Source organism: Monodon monoceros, unplaced genomic scaffold (genome assembly GCF_005190385.1).
Source record: "Monodon monoceros isolate NGI ecotype Baffin Bay Population unplaced genomic scaffold, NGI_Narwhal_1 Super_Scaffold_2, whole genome shotgun sequence".
Classification (NCBI taxonomy): Eukaryota; Metazoa; Chordata; class Mammalia; order Artiodactyla; family Monodontidae; genus Monodon; species Monodon monoceros.
Window position 1 is genome coordinate 98,600,216 of NW_021703776.1, and position 21,779 is coordinate 98,621,994.

Sequence of the window (21,779 nt, forward strand, 5' to 3'; positions counted from 1 at the left end):
TGCCGCCGCCGCCGTCGCACGGCCCCTCGCCGGCCCAGGGGCCCGGGGACGTGCCGTGGGGCCGGGCGCGGGCGGGCGGGCCGGGCGAGCCGCGCCAGTTCATCTGCAACGAGTGCGGCAAGACCTTCTTGTGGTGGTCGGCGCTCACCATCCACCAGCGCATCCACACGGGCGAGCGGCCCTACCCGTGCCCAGAGTGCGGGCGCCGCTTCAGCCAGAAGCCCAACCTGACGCGCCACCGGCGCAACCACACGGGCGAGCGGCCCTACCTGTGTGCCTCCTGCGGCCGCGGCTTCCGCCAGAAGCAGCACCTGCTCAAGCACCAGCGCGTTCACCGGGGCGCCCTGGCGCCCACCCCCAGCGCCAAGGGCGCGGCGCTCTAGGGGGCCTGGACCCAAGCAGACCCATGGGCGGGATGGGATGCTTGCGTGGTGCGTGTGGGGAATGACCAGGAATGGTGGCTTTTAGAACCCCCGGGGGTAAGACCCTATCAAAAGGTGCTTTCTTCAAGGCTATCAGACCTGAGAACAGAATTCCACAAGCATCCCAAAACGGGGGCCGGGAAAAGTCCCGGGAAGGGCTGAGGGAGGAGGTAAGATCAGACATCCTCACCCTGGAGCCTGGATGTGTCTGTGATGGTTGAGGCCCGTCTGTGTCCTTCCTTGGAGGTGGGACGGCAGCCCTCGGGCATTGAGTGCGGGGGCTGTCGACGGCCCTGGGCGAGGCTCCCTGGGTGAGATGGCGCAGGTCTGGACTGGTCAGCTGTGGCACCAGCCAGCTGCGCTCAGCTGCCAGATAGCCCAGGGGCGTCCCTGTGGGGGAGTCTCAACAGACTGAGTGCCCAGATGGGAGCTGGGGCTGGGGAGGGGCACGCCTATGCCCGTGCGAGGCCAGTGCTGAGCACTTAATGGCTACTCAAGACATGTTTTTGGAAGGAGGGAATGGTTTGATGGTCCTCAACACCAAGTGCCCTGCTGCCCAGGGTGCTGTGGTGGCCGGCTTGACCCTAGGACTGGTGTGTGTGTGTGTGTGTGTGTGTGTGTGTGTGTGTGTGATGGTCAGGGGCTGGGACTGGGGGGCGGGGGTGGTCTCAGCTGGGGTTTGGTACCTTGGGGAGGGACCTGCAGCAGGAGAGCAGCGATTGTGCTGCCCTGACTCGGTGGGCACTGCCCGGGATCCCTATCAACGCCGGTGTTGCAGAAGAGAGAAATGAAGGATTGATTGTCTCATGTGGTCTCCTTTCTAAGCCACCCTTCCTGTTCTCTGGGTCCTTGTGTGCTTGGAGGGATCCATTTGCCCCAGGACGAGGGCAGGGAGCTTTGGCCATGAGCACAGCCAGTCCCCATGGCCAGTTCTTGCTGGGGGTGGAGGGCAGTATTCTCTCCCCTGTTCCCTCTCCAAGACAATCTGATCACTTCCCACATACCCCCCTTGACCTCTAGCCCCTCAAAAGTCACCCCTCGTACCCTTCCAAAAGCAGGGTCGGCTGGGGCCCTAGTGCTAGCAGAAGAGCCCGGGACTCCAGCCCGGCTGTAGCCTTGGACCATGTCTTCCCACAGGAGGGGAGGGGATTGCAGAGGGCGTGGGTATCGGGGTACCAGGGTTGGATAGCTGGGAAGTGAGAGGAAAAAGGGGAACACTAGGGTGATTCTGTAGGAGGAGAAACTGTGCCTTCCTGCCTCCAAGGGCCCGCCTGGTTCTCCCTTGAACTCAGAGAAGTGTTATCTTCTCCAGGAGCTGTGCGGTCACCCTGGCTTCCGTTCACCCCTCTTCTCAGGTTTTGTTTAATCCCTTTCATCTGGCAGGAGCTCGAAGTGCTGTAGCATCACAAAAAGACATATGGAGGGGCTTCCCTGGTGGCTCAGTGGTTGAGAGTCCGCCTGCCGATGCAGGGGACACGGGTTCGTGCCCCGGTCTGGGAAGATCCCATGTGCCGCGGAGCTGCTGGGCCCGTGAGCCATGGCCGCTGAGCCTGCGCGTCCGGAACCTGTGCTCCGCAATGGGAGAGGCCACAACAGTGAGAGGCCCGCGTACCGCAAAAAAAAAAAAAAAAAAAAAAAAAAGACATGGAGGTGATCCAGCTTACCTGGGTAACACAATTCTGGTGATGGTTAATGTTCAGCCAGGGCCGCTGACTCGTGGTCCAGGCCTTTGATCACAAGCCATGCTGTGTGAAACCTCACAAATGGGTGAGGTGTGCCCATCTGGGAGTTCAGGTCTGAGGACCAGCCGGGGGCCAAATCAGAAGGGTTTTCCTAAGCACGCTCTGACCCAGCCCTAGGTGCTGCTCTGTCTCCCTGCAAAGCCCTGCCCCTCTCCTGCCAGCCCTGCTCAGGGAAGCAAAATGCTTGGGATCTCATCAAAACCCACTGTAATGATGGAGTATTTGCTTCCTGAAATTCTGAGGCCAACTCAAGCAAGCCCTGCTCCTCCAGGAAGCATCCCAGAGGTACCATGTCTGCATTAGAGGCCTGTTAAACCACGTTCCTGAGCGGCAGGGCAGGCAGATACTGAAGAGATCAGTTGAGCAGGAGTTTCCATACAATAGGATGTGTTATCGTTCCCAAATGGCCTGTGTTTAGTGATCAGATCAGACAGCTACACTGGTAAGACCTGGGGTCGATGAGGTCCAATTGCAGCTCCCCTCTCCCTCCAAAGTCATGAGAATGAATGCCTGTTCACTGACCCCAGGGGACCTGCCTCTTCAAAAATGGGTGCTTTGGGTCACAATGGGGACAAGGCCAAGTCCATCAGGGTGAAGAATTACCGAGGTGCACGTCCCATTGACCAGGTTGGGATGGCACGGTGGCACAGCAATGATTTACTAAACAAGTCTCCAGTGTGCCGGGCACTGTGTCAGACCTCAGGGATGCCGTGATGAATAAGCCATTGTCTTAGTCGGCTCGGGCCAGCATAACACCACCACAGGCTGGGAGCTTTAATGACAGACATGCATTTCTCACAGTCCGGGAGGCTGGCAGTCCAAGATCAGGGTGCTGGCAGAGTCTTTTCCTGGTGAGGGCTCGGTTCCTGGCTTGCAGACGACCACCCTTTCTCGGGGTTTTCACGTGGTGGGAGGGCGGGAAGGAGTGGGGGAGAAGTAAAAGAGAGAGAAAGGACCTGGTCTCTGTCTTCCTCTTCTTAGACACTAATCTCACCAGGCGAACCTCACTCTCACGACTTCATTTAAACCTAATTCTTAATTGCCTCCCAAAGGCTCCATCTCCAGATGCCACCACATTGAGGGTAGGGCGTCAACATATAAATTTGCGGAGACACAATGCAGGCCATAGCAGTCACAGACCCCGCCCTTGAGGAGCTCCTGGGCCTTTGTGGAAACTCATTTTGATACACAGCTTGGAACAATCTCTACGGTCAACTCTTCAACAAATCGTTCCCAGCCCCAGCTCTGTCAGCAAGGTGTTCTTATTCACCATCTCATGGTGAGTTATGACCTGGGCAGGGCAGTGATACAGGGGAGGGGGAGGACGACGGTGGGACTAGTCCAGTGGGTTATGTTGCAAGTGGATGGCAGGTCCCAGGTCTCCTGTTAGCCTAAATCTCTTCCGCTGTCACGATGGCAGTCTTCTCCTAGGGAGGCCTGGCATTGTCAACTTCAATTTTAATTCCATTTCATTTAAAAATAAACTAGGTCAGAGAAAATTTAGGAAAAGACACGCCATAAAAATCAAAGACAAGAAGGTCAGACCTACCCTCGTGGTTTACAGTTCAAAATGTTCCGGAGCATGCTGAGATTAAAGGATTGCATGGGGGAACAGAAAACAACCATGAGTAAATAAACCAAGATCTTAAAAGACTTATTTATAGCCTGTCCACAGCCAGGTAAGTGCCTGTCTGCGATGGGGACCCAGGGCCAAGCTTGCAACACACCAGATGAGCTTGGTGGGGTTGGAGTTCCAGGAACTGCCCTCGTCATCCTTGTGTCCTTTGTTAGGAGCAGCCTGGCAGCTAAGACAAATGACTTAGGTACGGGGAAAATGCTCCTCCTTGGCAAGGAACGTGAGCTTCGAGTCAGCTGGCCAGGCGGCAGCCTGCTTGGGAGGGTGTGGTTCCAGGCTGCCCAGCCCGAGGGAGCTGCAGGGAGAGGTGCCCTGACCAGGGGAGAGAGCGGGACCGGCAGGGACTTCGTAGAGAGCGCCTGGCAGGAGTAGGGGCTGCTGCTGAGGCCTTCGGTTTTTCTTTTTAAAGTAATTTGGGTTTGGTGAAGAACTATCCTTGACCTTTGGCAAGAGGAGGAGTGTTGTGGTTGAAGATAGTATGTTTTCTCATATCACTGCTCTTACGAGATCCTAGCGGAGGGAGGGAAACGAATGGGTCCCCATGGGCTGAACTCTGGATTTAGAAGAGAATGGTGGGCTTCCCTGGTGGCGCAGTGGTTGAGAGTCCGCCTGCCGATGCAGGGGACGCGGGTTCGTGCCCCGGTCCGGGAAGATCCCACATGCCGCGGAGCGGCTGGGCCCGTGAGCCATGGCCGCTGAGCCCGCGCGTCGGGAGCCTGTGCTCCGCAAGGGGAGAGGCCACGACAGTGAGAGGCCCATGTACCGCAAAAAAAAAAAAAAAAAAAGAATGGTGTCTCCCGGGTCACTCAGATCTGGAGGGGGTGGTACCCTAGAGCAGCACCGTCCAGGAGAACTTTCTGTGATGGTGAAATGTTCTGTATCTGTGCTGCCCAAAACCATGGCCACCAGCCACGTGTGGCTGTCGAGCCCTTCACTGTGGCGGGTGAGGCTGAGGACCTGAAATTTCAATTTTATTTGATTTTAATTAATTTAAATTTAAAAAGCCACACGTGGCTATTGGACAGTACAGCCCTGGGAATAATGCTCCTATTGAGAAGAAGTAGAAATGTTTTCTCTCACCCCTGCCCCTCACCCCAATCTAGAAGGAGCTTTCTTTCGACGTTGGGAATAGTGGGTAGAGTCAGTTCTGGGGCTAAATTCTGGCTTTACCATGTAAGCTGAGGGACCTTGGGCAAGGGACCTATGTAGGGCATGTAGTGTAGTACCTGGCACACAGCAGGCAATAAATGATAGCTGTGGTCACTTTAAAAATAACCTCCCCGTGTGGCTACTTGCACAGCATTTGTGGCAATGGAAGTTGCACCATGGAAGAAGAAGGAAAGGATTTTCCCCAAACAGAGCTCAGTCGCCATAGAAATTAACTGGTATGAAGCATACTGCAAGCTTAGAGGTTGAACTGATGTCCTAGGTCACATCTTGGGTTTTAACTTCAAGGAAAAAGAACTTTGAAGCAGATATGAACTCGTGCCCAGAGCCCCACATCACCATTCAGGTCTCGCAGTGCCTCCCAGCCCTCAGAGCCATGTCTGGGGCCCCTCATCCCTTACATTACATCGGCACACCTGCTGGCCGAGGGGTCACCTTTTCCCTCCACCACTCTTAGGTGGAATCTGCAGACGTGCATTCATTCATTCAGCAGACATTGACCAAGGGCCTATGATATGCTGGGCACTTGGGATACAGAGATGCTGAAAACACAGTCCCTGCCCTTTGGAGCTCAGGACCTGGTGGGAAAACAAAAGTGAGCTAAATCCCTATCTGAAGTCAGCACAGGTGCCTTAGGGAGGGATGTTAGGGACCACTGTCCAATCTGGGGAGACGGGAGGAGCTGGTGGGGGGCAGCATGGTCACCTAGCTGAGTGCAGAAGCCCTGGGGATGCAGCCCAGAGCCGGGGGAGCCGGAGGATGACCAGACTGATCTCTGCGAGGGACCACGTGGGTCCGGAAGAGTACCTGGGGATCGTTTGTCCAGCCGGTGTACCCTGGAGGTGGGGGAGGGAATACCGTGCCCTGGGCAGGACTCGGCTGAGCTGATGCCTCTTCCCAGAATGAGGTCACAGGCCAGCTGTTCTCGGCTGTGAGAAGCCCAGGCCTTTGTTAGGGCCGGAGTGCAGCTGTCACATGAGCCTTGTGGAGTGGAGGGGATCGCCATGCCCGCCTCTGGCCCTGCCTGTGCGAAGAAGCATGGCTGCATTTGCAGAATGTCTCCGCGCTTCCATTCTGTTGTGCTCACCACAGCACGTGAAAACGGAAGGGGAGATGCGTGTGGGAGTGTATGTGTATGAAAGCAGAGAAACGAAGTGACTCAGCAGAAGTCACACACACAGACGCAGGGCAGGGGCTGGAGGCCTCCCAGAGCCCTCGGCATTCCCACTGAGAGATGAGTTATAGGTGGTGTTGTCGGCTTTCCCCTCCCCCGTCCCCAGCTGTGTTCCTTTCTATGTTGGCACAGGTTACCTAGAAAATGCGGCTAAAAATATAGGTGACATCCTCAGGTATATTATTGATTTTGCCTTTGAAAAAATCTGGTCATTTACTAAGTGTCCCCATTTCTCCTGCGGCCTGCGGGAAGGATGAAAGCTGATCCCTCTGGCAGGTGACAACTTTTGCAACAAGAGCTGGAGAGCTGGGAGGCATGGCTGTTCCATGGACCAAGCTCCACAGGCCCCGGGGCAGAGTGTGGGTATGGGTTATCATCAGTGGTTAGGGGGTCCTTTTGTTAATGCCAGGGGAGCGCCCTGGGGTAAACATCTATCCTGGTGGGTTCATTTGTTTGGGCTTCCCAGAATTCCCTCCCTGTTGCCTCTATTTGAAATACCAATCTCCTTGGGATGTCTCACTCATGAAGCTCCACATACCTCGGTGAGGGGCTACAGGAGCAGCATGGATGGGGGTAGGGGTGGGGGTGGGTCCTTGAGAGGCTGAGAGTGACCCAGGGTGGACCTGCTGGGATGGACTGGTCCACGGGGTGAGCTGTGAAAGCTGGCAGGCCTGACCTTCAGGTCTGGTGTCGGGAGAAAGGGATTGGTTTTACTCCGAGGGTTGGACCCCACCTGGAATTCATTTCCCAGGCTCTGAAAGGCACACTGGGCGCCTGCAGAGTTGCAGGAGGGACCTCCTGAGGCTGGGAGGCCTGTGTCTTCTAGAGCCCCTCATCAGGGATAATGCCACCCTAACAGCCATATTCCACAGTCTGCTGTAAGGAGCCCTGCCTGGACCTTCCGGAACCCCAGGGGCTTCATCCACCTGGCAGCGACAGAGGGCCGGGAAAGAAAAGGCTAGCTGATGTTCCTCTAGCACTTTTAATTTAAAAATTCATTTTCCTTCTCCAGCTTCAGTTTCTTTGTCTATAAAATGTAAATTTGGAGGCATTTTCTCACTCTGGATGAGATGATTACTTCTCATCCTGGTCGGCACACTATTTCTGTTTGCAGGTCGAGATACCAGAGTGATGCCAGGGAGAGTGAGCTGGGCCTGCCTACTGAGCTCTGCCACTCAGAGCGGTGGGTCGCAGGGGAGTAGGGAGGGTAGGGGAGGCGCTCTGGGTTTCAGTTTTATTTTACTTTCCCATCCATGAAATGGGACGATAATACCTGTATAACTTAGACGGCACAAGATTATTGGAAGGCTCCCGCGAGATAATATATGACAAAGGACATTGTAATAAGAGAAGTAATATATAAGTAAGCGGTATTATTAAATGACATTTGGAAACGAATTCAGCCCCGCCCTGTCCACGCCAGCTGGTTCCCCTGGGTGTTATAAATGGCTCTTTCACAGGATATCTTTGTCTTGACTATAATGGGCTCAGTTCTGAAGAGGACTGGACCGTAGGGGTGTAAGTGTCTCCTCTATTCCCCCATTCATCCTAATAGCATAACCCGAGCCATATGGTAGGGTGGGCTCTGTCTTCCACCCATGAAACCCCTGCTCAGAAAGGCTCTGCCGGGGGCGTTCCTGCGTTCACTCCCTTCTCTCTCTTGCAAGGAAAGGCTCTGTCCCTCCAGCGCCCCCAGACCCAGTTTCCTAGGCGCTGGGGTCAGTTTGCGGGCCTGACCAGGCTATTAGCCCTGCCGTAGGATGAGGGAGGTGAGGATGAGGCTCTAACTGCTGAACTGGGGCCTCGGGGAATCCTGAACCGGGAATGGCTGGGGCAGGGGGCCCGGAGGGAGTTGGGGCGACCCGGCCCTTGGGGCGTTCTGTCCCCGAACCGGCCCCCGCCTGGTTCCCTCTCCTGTCCCGGCGGGCGCTGGGCTCGCAGCCCTCCCTGTTCCGCCAGCCGGGTTGTTGGCGAGTTAGACCTCCCAGCCTCACGGGGCTGCTGTGCGGCTGCGGCGACGTCGGCGACTGCGGCGTTGCGGAGGAGACGGAGGGCTGGGGAGGCGGTGCCACGTGAGTCCCGGGCCAGGCCAGGACTGGGGCCTCGGCGGGAGATTACCGTATTTACCGAGGCCAGTGCCGGCCCGTGGGGGCGGGTCACTGCAGGCGCGCTACCGTATTTGCCGGGAGCCGCGCAGACCCTTTCCGGGAGTGGCGAGCGCAGCGACTTAATTATGTATTTATCCATGGTTGCGTGGTTCCCCCCGGGCGCTGCGGGAGCGGGAGGGCGTGGGTTGCATGAATTCCCTAAGGGAGCCGGTGCTTGTAGCGGAATGGGGTGGGTTGCTGCAGCAGAGTGGGAGGCCTACATATCTTAGTGGGGGTGGGGTTGCGACGCAGAGTTTACCATATTTCTCCAGGATCGCTCCGGCCTCAGGAATTGGCAAGGCTGTGCGCGGGGGGGTCGGGTGGGTGGGGTCAGCTCTTTTGATTAATGCCGGTATTTGAAAAGGACAGCGGTGCGGGAGGCTGGCCGTCTTTATGAGGGTGAAGGAGAAGGGGAGCGGGAGGCGCTGCGGAGAGTTACCGTATTTGCCTTGGGCAGCGCAGACTCGAGGAAAGAGCCACTGTTGGAGGCCGGAGGAACTGGGGCGCTGCCTGGTCTGTGAGTGTGGGATGGGATGGAGGAACCTTGGGGAGACGGGGGGCAAGGCCTTGGACCCTCTCGGCGGGCGGGGCCCTTGGTCAGGGGTATAGCTGGGGAGTGGGGAGGCTGCCCAGAGACAAGGCCGGGCTGAGATTGGCCAAGGGGACGGCGATGATCTGTCTTTGCAAACGTCCATGCAGCTGCCTGGGGAAAGACTTGTGGGTGGGGTCTATTGCAAGTAGTACTTGTCCCCTTCTCCTGGGTGAGTGGCGTTCCACCCCAGCCTGAGGGTAGGGGGAGACAGAGGCGGTGCCTCTGGGACCCCACTCTGCCGATAGGTCCACTGAGCTTGCGGTTAGCAGAGAGATCTGGAAGTGTGGAGAAGGTCTGCATGGAGGACCAGGGGAAGGGCCAGCAAGCTTCCCAGTTGGGGGTGGGGGAATGCAGGGGAGTGGCCAGCTCCTTCCCTCCCAGCAGGCCCCAGCGCTCTACAGAGCAGGAGCCTAGGGTTTTGGGGAGGCATGAGGGTGGTGGCCGCAGACAGTGCCCCAGAAGCAGTGGTCCTTTGGGTATTGATGGCTCTGTGATGGTGGCCAGGAGGGTGGTGGTCTTGTGTGTGTGTGTGTGTGTGTGTGTGTGTGTGTGTGTGTGTGTGTGTGTTTTGAGGGGAACTTAGCTGGTGAGCAGCTACTATGTTGAAAAGAGATTTTGACACTGAGGAAACTTAAGGCCTAGTCTTGGTTCACCTTGCTGTGTGACCCTGGGCAAGTAAGTGGGCCCCACTGAGCCTTAGTTTCCCCATCTATAAAATGGGGTTCAATAAACCTGCCCCTTCCTCGGGGCTGTTGTGAGGACAGTGGGAAACAATTTAAGAGGAACACAGTGCCCTGGGAAAGAGGATCCTTAGGAGAACCAGTGTGAACGGGATGGAACTGAACTTGGGGGTGTTTGTTGAGCTTTGAGTGTTCCTCAGCCTTGGGCCAGGCTTTGCTGGGGCGATGCCAGATGCCAAGAGGAATCAAGCTGAGACCCGCCCTTTGGGAGCTCACAGTGTGGTTCAGTGACTTGCAAACCTTTTACAGGCATGCCTCATTTTGATAAACAAAGAGCTGCTGAGGTTACTTGCAAGTTTACGGGGCTTTTGTTTCTTTTTTGAAGCTTTGCAAAAATATCTTTAAACCACTGTTGACCCACCCTTCCCTCCAGATTGGGGATGCACCTCCCTACCCCCCTTCTTGAGAATCTGGTTGGAGAGATAAGACGCATCCAGGTTCAGTATAACTTACAATACCAGGAGTCCCTGAATATCGCTCATCAGCGTTTATCCAAGGCCTTGTGCGGCAGGCACAGTGCTTGATGCGGGGCATAAAAGGAAGCAGCTCTTGGGCTTCCCTGGTGGCGCAGTGGTTGAGAGTCCGCCTGCCGATGCAGGGGACACGGGTTCGTGCCCCGGTCCGGGAAGATCCCACATGCCGCAGAGCGGCTGGGCCGGTGAGCCATGGCCGCTGAGCCTGCACGTCCGGAGCCTGTGCCACAACAGTGAGAGGCCCGCGTACCGCAAAAAAAAAAAAAAAAAAAAAAAGGAAGCAGCTCTGTCCTTTAGGTGCTCACAGGGCAGGGAGACAGAGGTGGTCTGACAGAGCAGCATGCTGCGTGATGAGTGAGGGTCATAGGGTTGGGTCACGTGGCTCCGGAGGGGCTGGAGAGGTCAAGGAAGGATTCTAGCAGGAAGTGTCATTTTAGAAAGGCCTGAAGGAGGGGTAGGATGTGATTAGGGGTAGAGGAGAAAGAAGGGCATTCCAGCAGGGGGACACAGGCTCGAACAGGACTGGAGAGTGGCAGGTTCTGGAAGCCGTGGGAGCCCAGGGGAGTGTCCTCCCTGAGGCTGGGGCCTGGATGATCCTCGGGTGCCCCCTGACTACTCTCTCTGCTTCTGCCTCCCCAGGGGCCGGTGATTGCAGCCGGAAGTGCCCATGACCGAACTGGCGTCCTCCGGGGACAGGTCCCCTGTGGGGGACGGGGAGGAGGGCCTGGGGGACGATCGAGGCCTGGTCATCCACCACCCTGCGGAGGAGCAGCCGCACCGCTGCCCACTGTGCGGCCAGACCTTCTCGCAGCAGCCCAGCCTGGTGCGGCACCAGAAGGCGCATGCCGGAGTGGGCCGCGCGGCCGCCTTCGTGTGCCCCGAGTGCGGCAAGGCCTTCAGCGTCAAGCACAACCTCGAGGTGCATCAGCGCACCCACACGGGCGAGCGGCCCTTCCCCTGCCCCGAGTGCGGGCGCTGCTTCAGCCTCAAGCAGAACCTGCTCACTCACCAGCGTATCCACAGCGGCGAGAAGCCGCACCAGTGCGCGCAGTGCGGCCGCTGCTTCCGCGAGCCGCGCTTCCTGCTCAACCACCAGCGCACCCACGCGCGCATGCCCGCGCCGCACCCGCGCCGCCCCGGCGTCTTCGGGGAGCGGAGGCCCTACTTCTGCGCCCGTTGCGGCAAGAGCTTCGCGCGCGAAGGCTCGCTCAAGACCCACCAGCGCAGCCACGGCCACGGGCCCGAGGGCCAGGCGGCCCATTTAGGCCGCGTGCTCTGATGCGCGCTGGACCTGCTGCCTCCGGCTGTTTTCTGCCCCAGAGCCGCATCCGTGACCTCTGGAGATGGCGCTGGGCTTCGGCCCCCTCTCTGGCTGGGATCCCGGGAGACTGGGAGGGCTGGCTTGGGGTCTCAAAGGAGTGGGCCGCCTCCTTCCGCTCCTTCCCCAGGACCCTCTGGCTGGCTGCACACGGCTGCTTTGGGCCCCTGCGTTGGTTTTCCTCCGCAGGCCCACCCAGCTTAGAGCAGGTGAGACCCGGCGCTGGCCAGAGCCCGTCTCAGACTTGTTCGGGGTCAGGTGGGGACAGGTGAGGGAGGTGGGGCGTAGTGAGCTCCTAGGTCTACGACTAGCTTCTTACTAGATCTTCATTTCCTGAATGTCAGAGTTGAAAGCGACCTGGAGAGGGTACTCTCCACAATCCTCAAGCCCACCCCCAGCCCCGAGGGTCTCCTGGCACCAGCGCTTACTATTTGGTACCCTTGAGAAGTCATTTCACTTCATGACCCAGTTTGCTTATCTGTGAGTTGGGGCTAACGATGAGGGGTCCTCCTCCCTGGTATATTGTGGGGATTGTAATTGCTGTTAGCAGACAAGAGAGGGTGACGTCATTAATTGAGCGCCCCCGTGTGCCAAGCAGTGTGCTGCGCAGGGCTCTCGGGAAGAGCACAGACACAGGCCCTGTCCCCTGGGGTGCTCGCTCATACAGGGTGATGCCGACTGTCGGCTCTTGTGGGGACAGACTGCAAAGTGCTCTGGGAGGCGAGGTGAATGGTGTCGCCCAAGGCAGTTTGATGGCTTGAACTGGGTCCTGGGGACGAACAGGGAGAGCAAGGGTGTGGAAGGTTTCCAAGGCAGGGGTCCTACCTTGGAGACTCACATTTGCTCTACAAAGGACTTTGCGGCAGAGAGAGGGGACATTGAGATGTTTAATGGGAAGAGCCCAGTGATCTCAAGTGCGGCTCAGGGACAGCTGGAAGCACTGAGGAGAGATGGAAGTGGGACGGGCAGGAGCCCCGAGGTCCTGGGGTCATCTGGGCAAAAGAAAGGGAGGCTCCCCAGGAGGCTTGGCCGAGGTCATGCAGTGAGAAAGGGGAGAGCCAGGACCCGTCCCCCGGGCCTCAGATTCCAAGTTGATGCTCGGAGGCCTGGGCTTCTCAGCCATTTGGCAGACAAGGACACTGAGACTCACCCAAGCTGACCCTAAATCACACGTAGGAGCTAGCGGTGCAGCGGTAGAAACCTGGACCTCATTTTGGGTTCTGGACCCCAAGACCCTTCATTTCTACTGGATCATTGTTAAGAGAGGCTCTTACAGGTGGGAAAATGGGACTTTGGGGATGTGGGAATGTGAGCCTGGGCAGGGGCATTGCTAGGGGCTGTGGGTGTCTGAAGGGGACATGGCATCCTGGGTAGTGGGTTGGGAGGAAGGAAGCTGGGGGCTGGCAGAGGACCTGCTCTCATAGAGCCCTTGTTCCACGCCCAGTCCCATGCTCAGCGCTGGAGACCCATCCCTGCGCTCTGCCCTTCCTTAGAGCCATGGGGCTTCTCAGCGATCAGTTGTCCTCTGCCTGCTGCCCCTAGGTGGCTGTTGCACTGTGGACTAGTACTTAGTGGTGGAGATTAAGAGATTAAATTGGGACCCAGGACATCTGGAGCCAGTCACCAAGTGCCCTGAACCCACGTTGTCTCATTGGTAAATGGGATTAGTAATGCTTGGGTGCTTGGTAGGGGCTAAGAGGAATCAAAGCCCTGGATGGGTGCAGGGGGCCCATGACTGCTCCCTCGTAGCCCTGGAGAGTTGGCTGACGGGGGCTGGGCAGGGCCACGTCCCACTCCAGACCTGACCCTGGTCTCTTTGCCTTTGTGAACAGATGAGGACTTTACAGGACCTCTGGGCTGTGCGCAAGGCACATCTGACACAGTGACTAGGAATGGGGCCCTGGGCCTGTGCCCCGGCATGAGGACACGTCCCCTAAGAAGACCTACCTCGGGAGGTGCCAGCAGAGGGACACATGGAGCCTGGAATTGGAGGCAGGTTCTGCGCCCTGGTGGAGAAACTCCCCGGACCTGCTGGGAGTCACAGCCGCAGAAGAGCTCGTGCTGACTGCCTGGCTGTGAACCTCTGCTCTCCCGTGGCAGCAGGGACGGTGCCTGTGTGGGACGCCTGCTTCCCTGCTCCCGCCTGGCCCACCAGAGACGGGAGGTGAACTGCCTAGGAGGACACAGCAAGTTGGTAGCAGACTCGGCTCCAGAGACAAGACCTTCCCCCGGGCGTGCACATACCTGCAGGCTTCACTCCTTTCAGAGCAACGTTCTTAACACTTTTGGGGTCGTGAAGCCCTCTGACAAGATGGCAAAGGTTATGAACCTTCTCCCCAGGAAGACACAGATAGTCACGTAGATGCAAGAATCTACGAGCAATCCCAGGAGCTCCTGGACTTCAGGCCGAGATCCTTGGCCCCGGGACTAACCCGCCACTCCTTCCTTACCTGACACAGAGCCCCGGGTCAGGGCCTCCATTCGAGTAGCATTTCATCCCCTGCCCTCCCCAACCCCTGCCCTTCCTTCCCTTGTTCAGGAATAAAGAATTCTGAGGAGGGGCCTCTTTTAGTCACTCTTTTCTCCCAGACCTAACAAACAGCGCATCAGGTTTCTGGAGCCTCACTTCCCTTCCCCAGATGTTGCTGGAGGCTCGCTGGGCTGGGCTGGTCTTCTCTGGGTTGCGGTTGCTTGCTGGGGCTGTACCTGGCTGGCGCTCGGCAGGATAGGGGGAGGGCTGGGGAGGAAGTAGAGCCTCCCTGCTGGGGCCCCCTGGCTCCGGGCAGGGAGAGAGGCTGGCAGACAAGCTTCTGTGTGTCCGGACTTCACAGCAGAGCAGGAGGAGGAGGGGTGCCGGGCCAGCAGCAGGGCTTCACACCTGCGCAGGTTGGCCTGGAGCTCCCCAGCCTCCCCAGACTGGACCACCCATCAGAAAAGGTGGGACCGACTAGGGCGGGGCTGGGTTTTGATGACAACCAGGCTTCATGAAGTAGCTTATGGTTAGTGAAACCCTTGGAGGTGGAGAGAGGCCTTTAGTCCTGAAATGTAGGTCAAATCCCAGGGACGTGAGTGCTGCGGGGCGTGGGGGAGTTGTGTTGAGGTGAGAGGTCCCAGGGCTGAGCTGAGGTTTGGTCAGGGTTGCCAGGAGGCCCCCATGGGTTCCTGTCTCCAGTGCAGTTTGCTTGTAGGTTCTTACCGTCTGCCATATGCCAGGCTCTGGGATAACAGGCTGCTCTGGGGGAGGTCAGAGAAATGAGGCCCTGTGCTTCCAGAACTTCCTTCTCTCTGATCCTTGGCCCAACCCAGGGGACCTTCACAGATGCCCCTTCTCCTCTCATCTCCCTCCTCGGTCCTGCCTCTGTTTCCCCTGCTGTTGCTCTGGCCTGTGCCCCCCCACCCCCCAGCTAAGCCCTCTTCTCCACCAGGCTGCCTTCCCGACCACCAAGCCCACGTTCCGCCCTCCTCTGAACAGTCCCCGTGTTAACACACTGTCACACGCCTGAAATTCGTGTGGAGCCTTATGCAGTAAGTCCCCTACACATGAACCTTCAAATTGCGAACTTTCAAAGATGTGAGCGTGCATTCCATCAGCGTCAGGCGTGAGTGAAATTGCAGCTTGCCCTCCAGTTGTGTTAGCTGGGTACCTAAGCTAACTTTGCTGGACTTATGAACAAATTGGACTTACGAACATGCTCTTGGAACAGAACCCGTTCGTATGTAGGGGACTTACGGTACTCCCGTTTCCCGTGTGTGTGTGTGTGTGTGTGTGTGTGCGCGCGCGCGCACGCGCACGCGCGTGTGCATGTGAAATCTCCACTGAGACTGGGAGCTCCCTGAAGGCAAGGGCTGTGTCATTCCTTCTTGAACCCCAGCAGGGTCTAGCACAGGGCTGGGCTCACAACACTCAGGAAGTAGTTGCCGACTGGCTGGTGGGTCCAGTGCTGGAGGCTGTGGGATGGGAGGTGATGGGAGGTGTGACGGGGAGGGGGACGTGGGTCCTCTGGTGAGTGTATCTTATTGGCTGTGGGCTGGCTTTCCTGGGCAATAACAGCTGCAGGAGGCCTTGGGTTCTCCCCTCCTCGGGGCAGTGGGACAGGAGAGACCCCACCCCCATCGACTCCGCAGGAGCGTGTGTCAATGGATGTCCAGGCTGGACGTCTCCATAGGTTGCTGATGCTTGCTGGAGCTGACCAAGGGGAATCAATGTTCTCTCAACATCACCTCATGTGAGGAGTGGTCATTTGGGGCTCAGCTGGGAGCAGGGAGGTGGCCTCCAGCTCCACCTCCATCATTTCTTGAGGAGTTACGTTCAAGGTCACATAACTCCAAAGCTACAGCAGTGAGTCAGCTCGGGCTCCCCCATATGGATAATGCCCACTACTTGGATGTGCGTAATGGATACCGGGGCCCCTTGGGGTAGTCCCCTGGCAGCTTGCTCAATGCACAGCGAGGCAGACCTGCTGAGAACCTTCGAGGTGGTTCCCTTAGCACCTGAGTGCTGGGCCGCTCCAGGGATGGCCCGTCCCTACCCAGAGGCCCTAGCTGGTCGCGTCTCTCTCCTGGCTCTGGTCTCCTTATCTGTTCCTCCTGCCTCGTGGGTTGTGAGAATCGGATGAATGTGTATATACACTGTGTGCACTGCAAAGCCCCACGTAGGGGCAGGGGTGCCGTCATTGTCCTGCCACTGTCTCGTGCTGCGGGTGGGCCTGGCCACTGGCACTTCACAGCCCGGGAGTCTTCTGCAGCAGAAGGCTCTGGAGACTGGAGTTACACCAGGCCTGCCACTGCGTTGCCGAGACTCGGAAGAGCGATCTTCCTCCTGTTCCTGGTGAGGGGCTGGGCCTGCTCATAGCCAAGGCTCACTCCAGAACCTTCCTTCTGTGCCTTACTCTTTGATTCAGACTTGGGGTTGCATCAATTGTCTCTATCAGCCAAAGAGGGTCCTGAGTGGTAGTAACGCAACGACAGGGTCTTTTGAGACCCGGGGCTGATGTAGGTGAATCAGGCAGGATCCTTGTTCAACTCAAATCCACGAACACCATAAAGGGGAACCGCAGGCTCCGTAACTGAGAAGGGCGGGGACTTGACCGTGACGCCGGCTCTGCTCTCCTCCATGTCAGCTGCCTCCCCACCTCGCGGGGCAGGAAGGCGCGGGCAGTACCTGGGCCCTCCGCCAGCTCAGGCTCAGCTCCTTCCCTGATGGTCTGAACCCCTTGCAGGGCTGACTGTCGTCGGCTGGAATCGGTCGATGCTTGCTGCCAGGGCAGTGACTGCACCAGGCCTGGGGAACGCCACGCACTGGATGGCCAGGCCTGGGCACACACCGCCTGGAGAGGGTCAGCTCCACCTGGAGCCTGTGCTCTGTGCGTGGGGAAGGGATGGTTCACCAGGGAAGCCCAGAAGCGAGAAGGCGGGCGAGTGGACTCCAGGTGGCTGCCCAGCAACCTGGTGGCTTGTTATAACCGCAAGATCGCAGCTCCCGACTCTAATCAGAAACGACATTTAAAAAAATATATACAAAAACACCACCGGGTTTTTTATTTATTATTATTTTAAAATATTTATTTATTTTGGCTGTGCCGGGTCTTAGCTGGGGACACAGGCTCTTTAGTTGGTGGCATGCATGTGGGATCTAGTTCCCCGGCCAGGCATCAAACCCGGGCCCCCTGCATTGGGAGTGCAGAGTCTTACGCACTGGACCACCAGGGAAGTCCCAGAAACTGCCTTTTAACAAGATGCCCAGGCCGTCATCGTGTGTGCAGGTGGTCTGCCCTACCTCACTTCCCCCCTCTTTGAGGGGGACCTTTTGACTCCGACATGCCATCGACCCTACTGTCCAAAGGGAGCAAACTGAAGCGTGTTTTTTCTTAGGCAGCTTGTGGGGTGTAGAGACGAGACGCTGCCTCCACCAGGGTCCAGGATCCCATCCACGGTCGCCCCCCCTCCCCTGCCCTGGGGACCAGAGCGTTCATCAGCCATGCCCATCCTGACCTGGCCGGCCCAGCCTGGCTTTATGAGAATTTTCCATTAGCACAGAAGACAGCACAGGAGAGAAAAGCCCAGGAAAAGGCCAGCCCCGAGAAAGCAGAGCAGTTCCTCCACCTGGTCTCTTGCACCCACCTTATGAGCCCCCTTCAAAACATCACGAAGCCTCACTTTCCTCACCCTAATAACGCCCAAGTGAGAGGATGTGTGCCATGGATGCTGTGTGCCCCGCTGGATCCCCTTTCCAAGCTATTGTGGGCATCGGCTGTTAATGGTTCACAGCTGCCTAGCTCAGGGGGCTGCCCCCGGTCCACCCCTACCACTGCGAGTGACTGCTGACCCCAGAGGGGCCAGCTCCAAGTGCAGCCTCTGCTCGGGGCTCCCGAGGGAACAGGCGACACTGGGTTCCTGTTGAGACCACGTCCCTGGCTCCTTCCCCCACCTGAGCCCACTTCCCACTTCCCTTCTGCAGCGAGCACCTCCCAACAGTTCTCGCTCCCCTTGAACAGAATCCTTGACTCAGGCTTTGCTTCCGAGGACCCCAACCTAAGGCAGTGTCTCAGCGAGATACACGCTCCAAGGATCTTGCACAGACAAGAGATCGTGACTAGGATCTTTGTTTAGTTCTGCGTGGTGCTGTAGGCTTTCATCAAAGAGCTGCTGGTAGATGGACAGATTGGAGGTGGCCATGTGCTTTGTGAGATGGTGAAACCCCACTGCTTTTCTCGACCTAGCTTTAGACTTGGGTAGCATTTCAAACGCAGATGCTTCAGACCAGCACGTTAGCTGTTGTGTTTAATAATAATCATTTTAAAAAGGCTGTTGTTGGTCAGAACACCTGGGGACAGGGGCCTCTGAGATGTGGGAAAGACCCGAGGGGCTGAGCTGGTCCTTCCCCAGCCTGTGGAAATCTGCTAGGAGACAAGCAGCAACTCCTGAGATCAGGTTTCAAGCATGTGGGTTCACGAGAGCCTTAGTTTATAGGAGCAGCGTGAACTGTGTCGGTGTGTGGGACAAGAGGCGTTCCAGAGCCAGGTGGCATGATGGTGCATGTGGGTCCTGAGAGGTGGCAGAGACAGTGGCTGAGGGACGGAGGGGACAGGCAGCCTCCACTGCATGCAAGCACTCCCGGAAATTACTGGGGGTGTGTGCGTTGTGGTCTCCTGCAGGAGGAATGGACGCCATAGAGTTCCGGGGGCTGGGGAGCGCTCAATCTTTATTTGCACATAAGAAGCAGCATGCTTCAGGCTGGTGGAGCGGGACACCATGGCCGTCGCTTTCCCACCTCGTCTCCGCGCTAGCTCGTGGTGCCTGCTGCTTCGAGGATAATGCTTGTTCTCTCTGCTATTGCCCTTGACATCTCCGCCCTCTGCTCTGTGTGTCCCTCTCTGTCTCCCCCACAGAATCCCAGAGACAGATTTGGTGTGACTAGTCACCATCCCTTGGACAGAGTTCATTCTCCCCACACTTCGATGTGGCTTGTGAGCCTTGAGCTGGCATCCCGGGGGCAGGTACACTCCGGAACCAGTAGCTCCGGCCAGGGTGATGGCAAAATATGAATCCCGGGAACTCTGAGGGATGCCTGAGCACATGTTCCCAGGAGGGGGCTGACAGGGTCCGGGGCTGTCTGGCTTGTCCTGCCGGTGCTCTGGTTTCTCCCTCACTTTTACTGTGCAAATCTCTCTGCAGCCCCCCAGTGACCCGGTAGATGGCCTTGTTGCATGAATGTTGGTTTTGATTGGATTCATGCCCTGCGAAGGATGCTGGAGTTGGAACAAAAATATCCCTTTTGGATCTTCTTTCTGTTCCTATTGCCTCTCCCTTGTTGGTATATGTTTATAGTCACTTCTCCCTAATGCCTGGAGAGGGTTATATAAAATGGGACTGCTCTCTTGGCCATCACTGGAGCATATTCAGGAAATCTTGCAATATGAGAAAATCAAGAAACAGAGCCAGTGAATACAGCAGTCCCACTTATTGGACAACGTTAAAAAAAAACCAGATATCACTGATAGATCGTATTCTGTGAATACAATCTGTGAATATTCTGTGAATGCAATAAAATTAGAAATACAGGTACACCTCTGAGATATTTCTGGTTCGGTTTCAGACCCCCGCAATAAAGCAAATATCGCAACGAAGCAAGTCACATGAATTTTTTTGTTTCCCAGTGTATATAAAAGTTCTGTTTATACGGTAGTCTGTTAAGTGTGCAGTAGCATTATGTCTTTAAAAAAATAGTGTACACACCTTAATCTGAAAATACTTTATTGCTAAAAACTTCTAGCTACCACCTGAGCCTTCAGTAAGTCGCAGTAGTAACATCAAAGATCACTGATCACAGATCACTGTAACATAAGTGTTAACATATTATTTCATATTATAATAATGAAAATGTTTGAAATATTGCGAGAATCACTCAACTGTGGCACAGAGACGTGATGTGAGCAAAGGCTGTTGGAAAAATGACGCAGATAGACTTGCTTGACGCAGGGTTGCCATAAATCTTCAATTTGTGAAGCGCAATAAAACGATATGTACCTATAATTAACCAAAAAACCCACAAAAGCTTCTGTACATTCAGGAATTTATGTGTTTATGTAAAAACACACTCATTAATAATTTACAGATTACAGAAGAAATTGTAAGGGAAATGATAAAATATTTATGAATGAATAACTATGAAAACACTATGTTTCAAACCTTGTGTCACGCAAGAGGAAAATGTTACTCTTAAATGTATTCGTCAGAACAGAGGACATTTTGAAAATCAAAAAGTCAAGAGTTTAACTTAAGAAGTTAGGAAACGAACAACAGAATATGTCCAAAGAAGGAGAAAAATAATAAGAAAGATAAAAGTAAATTAAGATAGGAGCCCAGATAGCTTTAACTGGGAAGGTTTGTCAACCTCTAATGATGAGGTAATTCTTCATATACAAACTGTTCCAGAGAATAGGGTGAAAAATACTCCCAAACTCTTTTAATGAGGCTGGTAAAACCTTGACAATGAAACCAGACAAGGACAGGACAACGAAGGAAAATTTTCAGCCAATCTCACCCATGAGTAGAATCGCAAAAATCCAAAATGAGATATTGGCAAATAAAATCCAGAAATATATTTTAAAATGCATCATGACCAAGAAGGCTTTATCAGACGTATATAAAGATGGTTCAACATCAGAAAATTCTATTAAAGAAATATACCACTGCAGCAGGTAATGGAGAAAAAACATGAAAATCTCAACAGATGCAGGAAAAGCATTTGCTAAAATTCAATTTATTTGCAATAAAAAAATCCAAACCCCAAACAAGCAAACAAAACAAAACAAAAACCAAACAAAGCTTCTTTTTTAAAAAAATTTACTTATTTATTTTTGGACGCATCGTATCTTCGTTGCTGCATGTGGGCTCTCTCTAGTTGCGGCCAGCGGGGGCTACTCTCCAGTGCAGTGCGCGGGCTTCTCATTGCGGCATGTGGGCTTCTCATTGCGGTGGCTTCTCTTGTTGGGGAGCGCAGGCTTTAGGCGCGCGGGCTTCAGTAGTTGTGGCTCACAGACTGTAGAGCACAGGCTCAGTAGTTGTGGTGCACGGGCTTCGTTGCTCTGCGGTGTGTGGGATCTTCCCGGACCAGGGCTCGAACCTGTGTCCCCTGCATTGGCAGGCGGATTCTTAACAACTGCGCCACCAAGGAAGCCCAAACAGAGCTTCTTTTTAGGGTTACCTCTGTTGTCTGTTCTGTGCAATCCTTCCCCCTTCCCATTACACTATACCTTCCTCCTCTGCTGCTTTTTTTTTTTAATTAAAAAAAAATTTTTTAAGTATAGTTGATTTACAACATCATATTGGTTTCAGATGTACAACATAAGGATTCAAATTTTTATAAATTATACTTTAAGTTATTATAATAAAATATTGGCTATATTCCCTGTGCTGTACAATGTATCCTTGTAGCTTATTTATTTTGTACCTCTTGTAGTTTGTACCTCTTGTCCCCCTACCCCATCTTGCCTCTCCCCACTTCCCTCTTCCCACTTGTAGCTACTATTTCTCTATATCTGTGAGTCTGTTTCTGTTTTGTTATATCATTCACGTGTTTTATTTTTTAGATTCCATGTATAAGTGATAACATACAGTATATTTCTTTCTCTGTCTGACTTATTTCACTGAGCATAGTACTCTCCAGGTCCATCCATGTTGCTGCAAATGGCAAAACTTGAGTCTTTTATACGGCTGAGTAGTATTCCATTGTATATATACATCACTTCTTCTTTATCCATTCGTCTGTTAATGGACACTTAGGTTGCTTCCATATCTGGGCCATTGTAAATCATGCTGCTATGAGCATTGGGGTGCAGGTATCTTTTTGAATTAATGTTTTCATTT

The 21,779-nt window shown here is 55.0% G+C and overlaps 2 protein-coding genes across 3 annotated transcripts in view; both read left to right on the forward strand.

The window, feature by feature from the left end:
* Window positions 1–2,016, forward strand: part of ZNF775 (zinc finger protein 775) — a 20,968-nt gene extending 18,952 nt beyond the window's left edge. The window contains exon 4 of the mRNA XM_029233083.1: window positions 2–2,016. Within this exon, the coding sequence (XP_029088916.1) occupies window positions 2–383 (382 nt within the window). The 3' untranslated portion in view covers window positions 384–2,016. The remainder of the gene's footprint in view (window position 1) is intronic.
* Window positions 2,017–8,205: 6,189 nt separating this feature from the next.
* On the forward strand, window positions 8,206–13,969 carry LOC114901949 (zinc finger and SCAN domain-containing protein 2-like). 2 transcript variants are annotated; one of them, XR_003795324.1, is made up of 3 exons: window positions 8,206–8,272; window positions 10,733–11,620; window positions 13,244–13,969. XR_003795324.1 is itself a non-coding variant. In XM_029234203.1 (2 exons), exon 2 carries the CDS (start codon window positions 10,761–10,763, stop codon window positions 11,370–11,372), a length of 612 nt encoding a protein of 203 aa, XP_029090036.1. In that variant the 5' UTR covers window positions 8,693–8,805; window positions 10,733–10,760; the 3' UTR covers window positions 11,373–11,499. The 2 variants fall into 2 exon arrangements, 1 of the variants encoding a protein (XP_029090036.1); XM_029234203.1 differs by lacking the exons at window positions 8,206–8,272; window positions 13,244–13,969 and adding an exon at window positions 8,693–8,805 and having other exon boundaries at window positions 10,733–11,499.
* The last annotated feature ends 7,810 nt before the right edge of the window (window positions 13,970–21,779 follow it).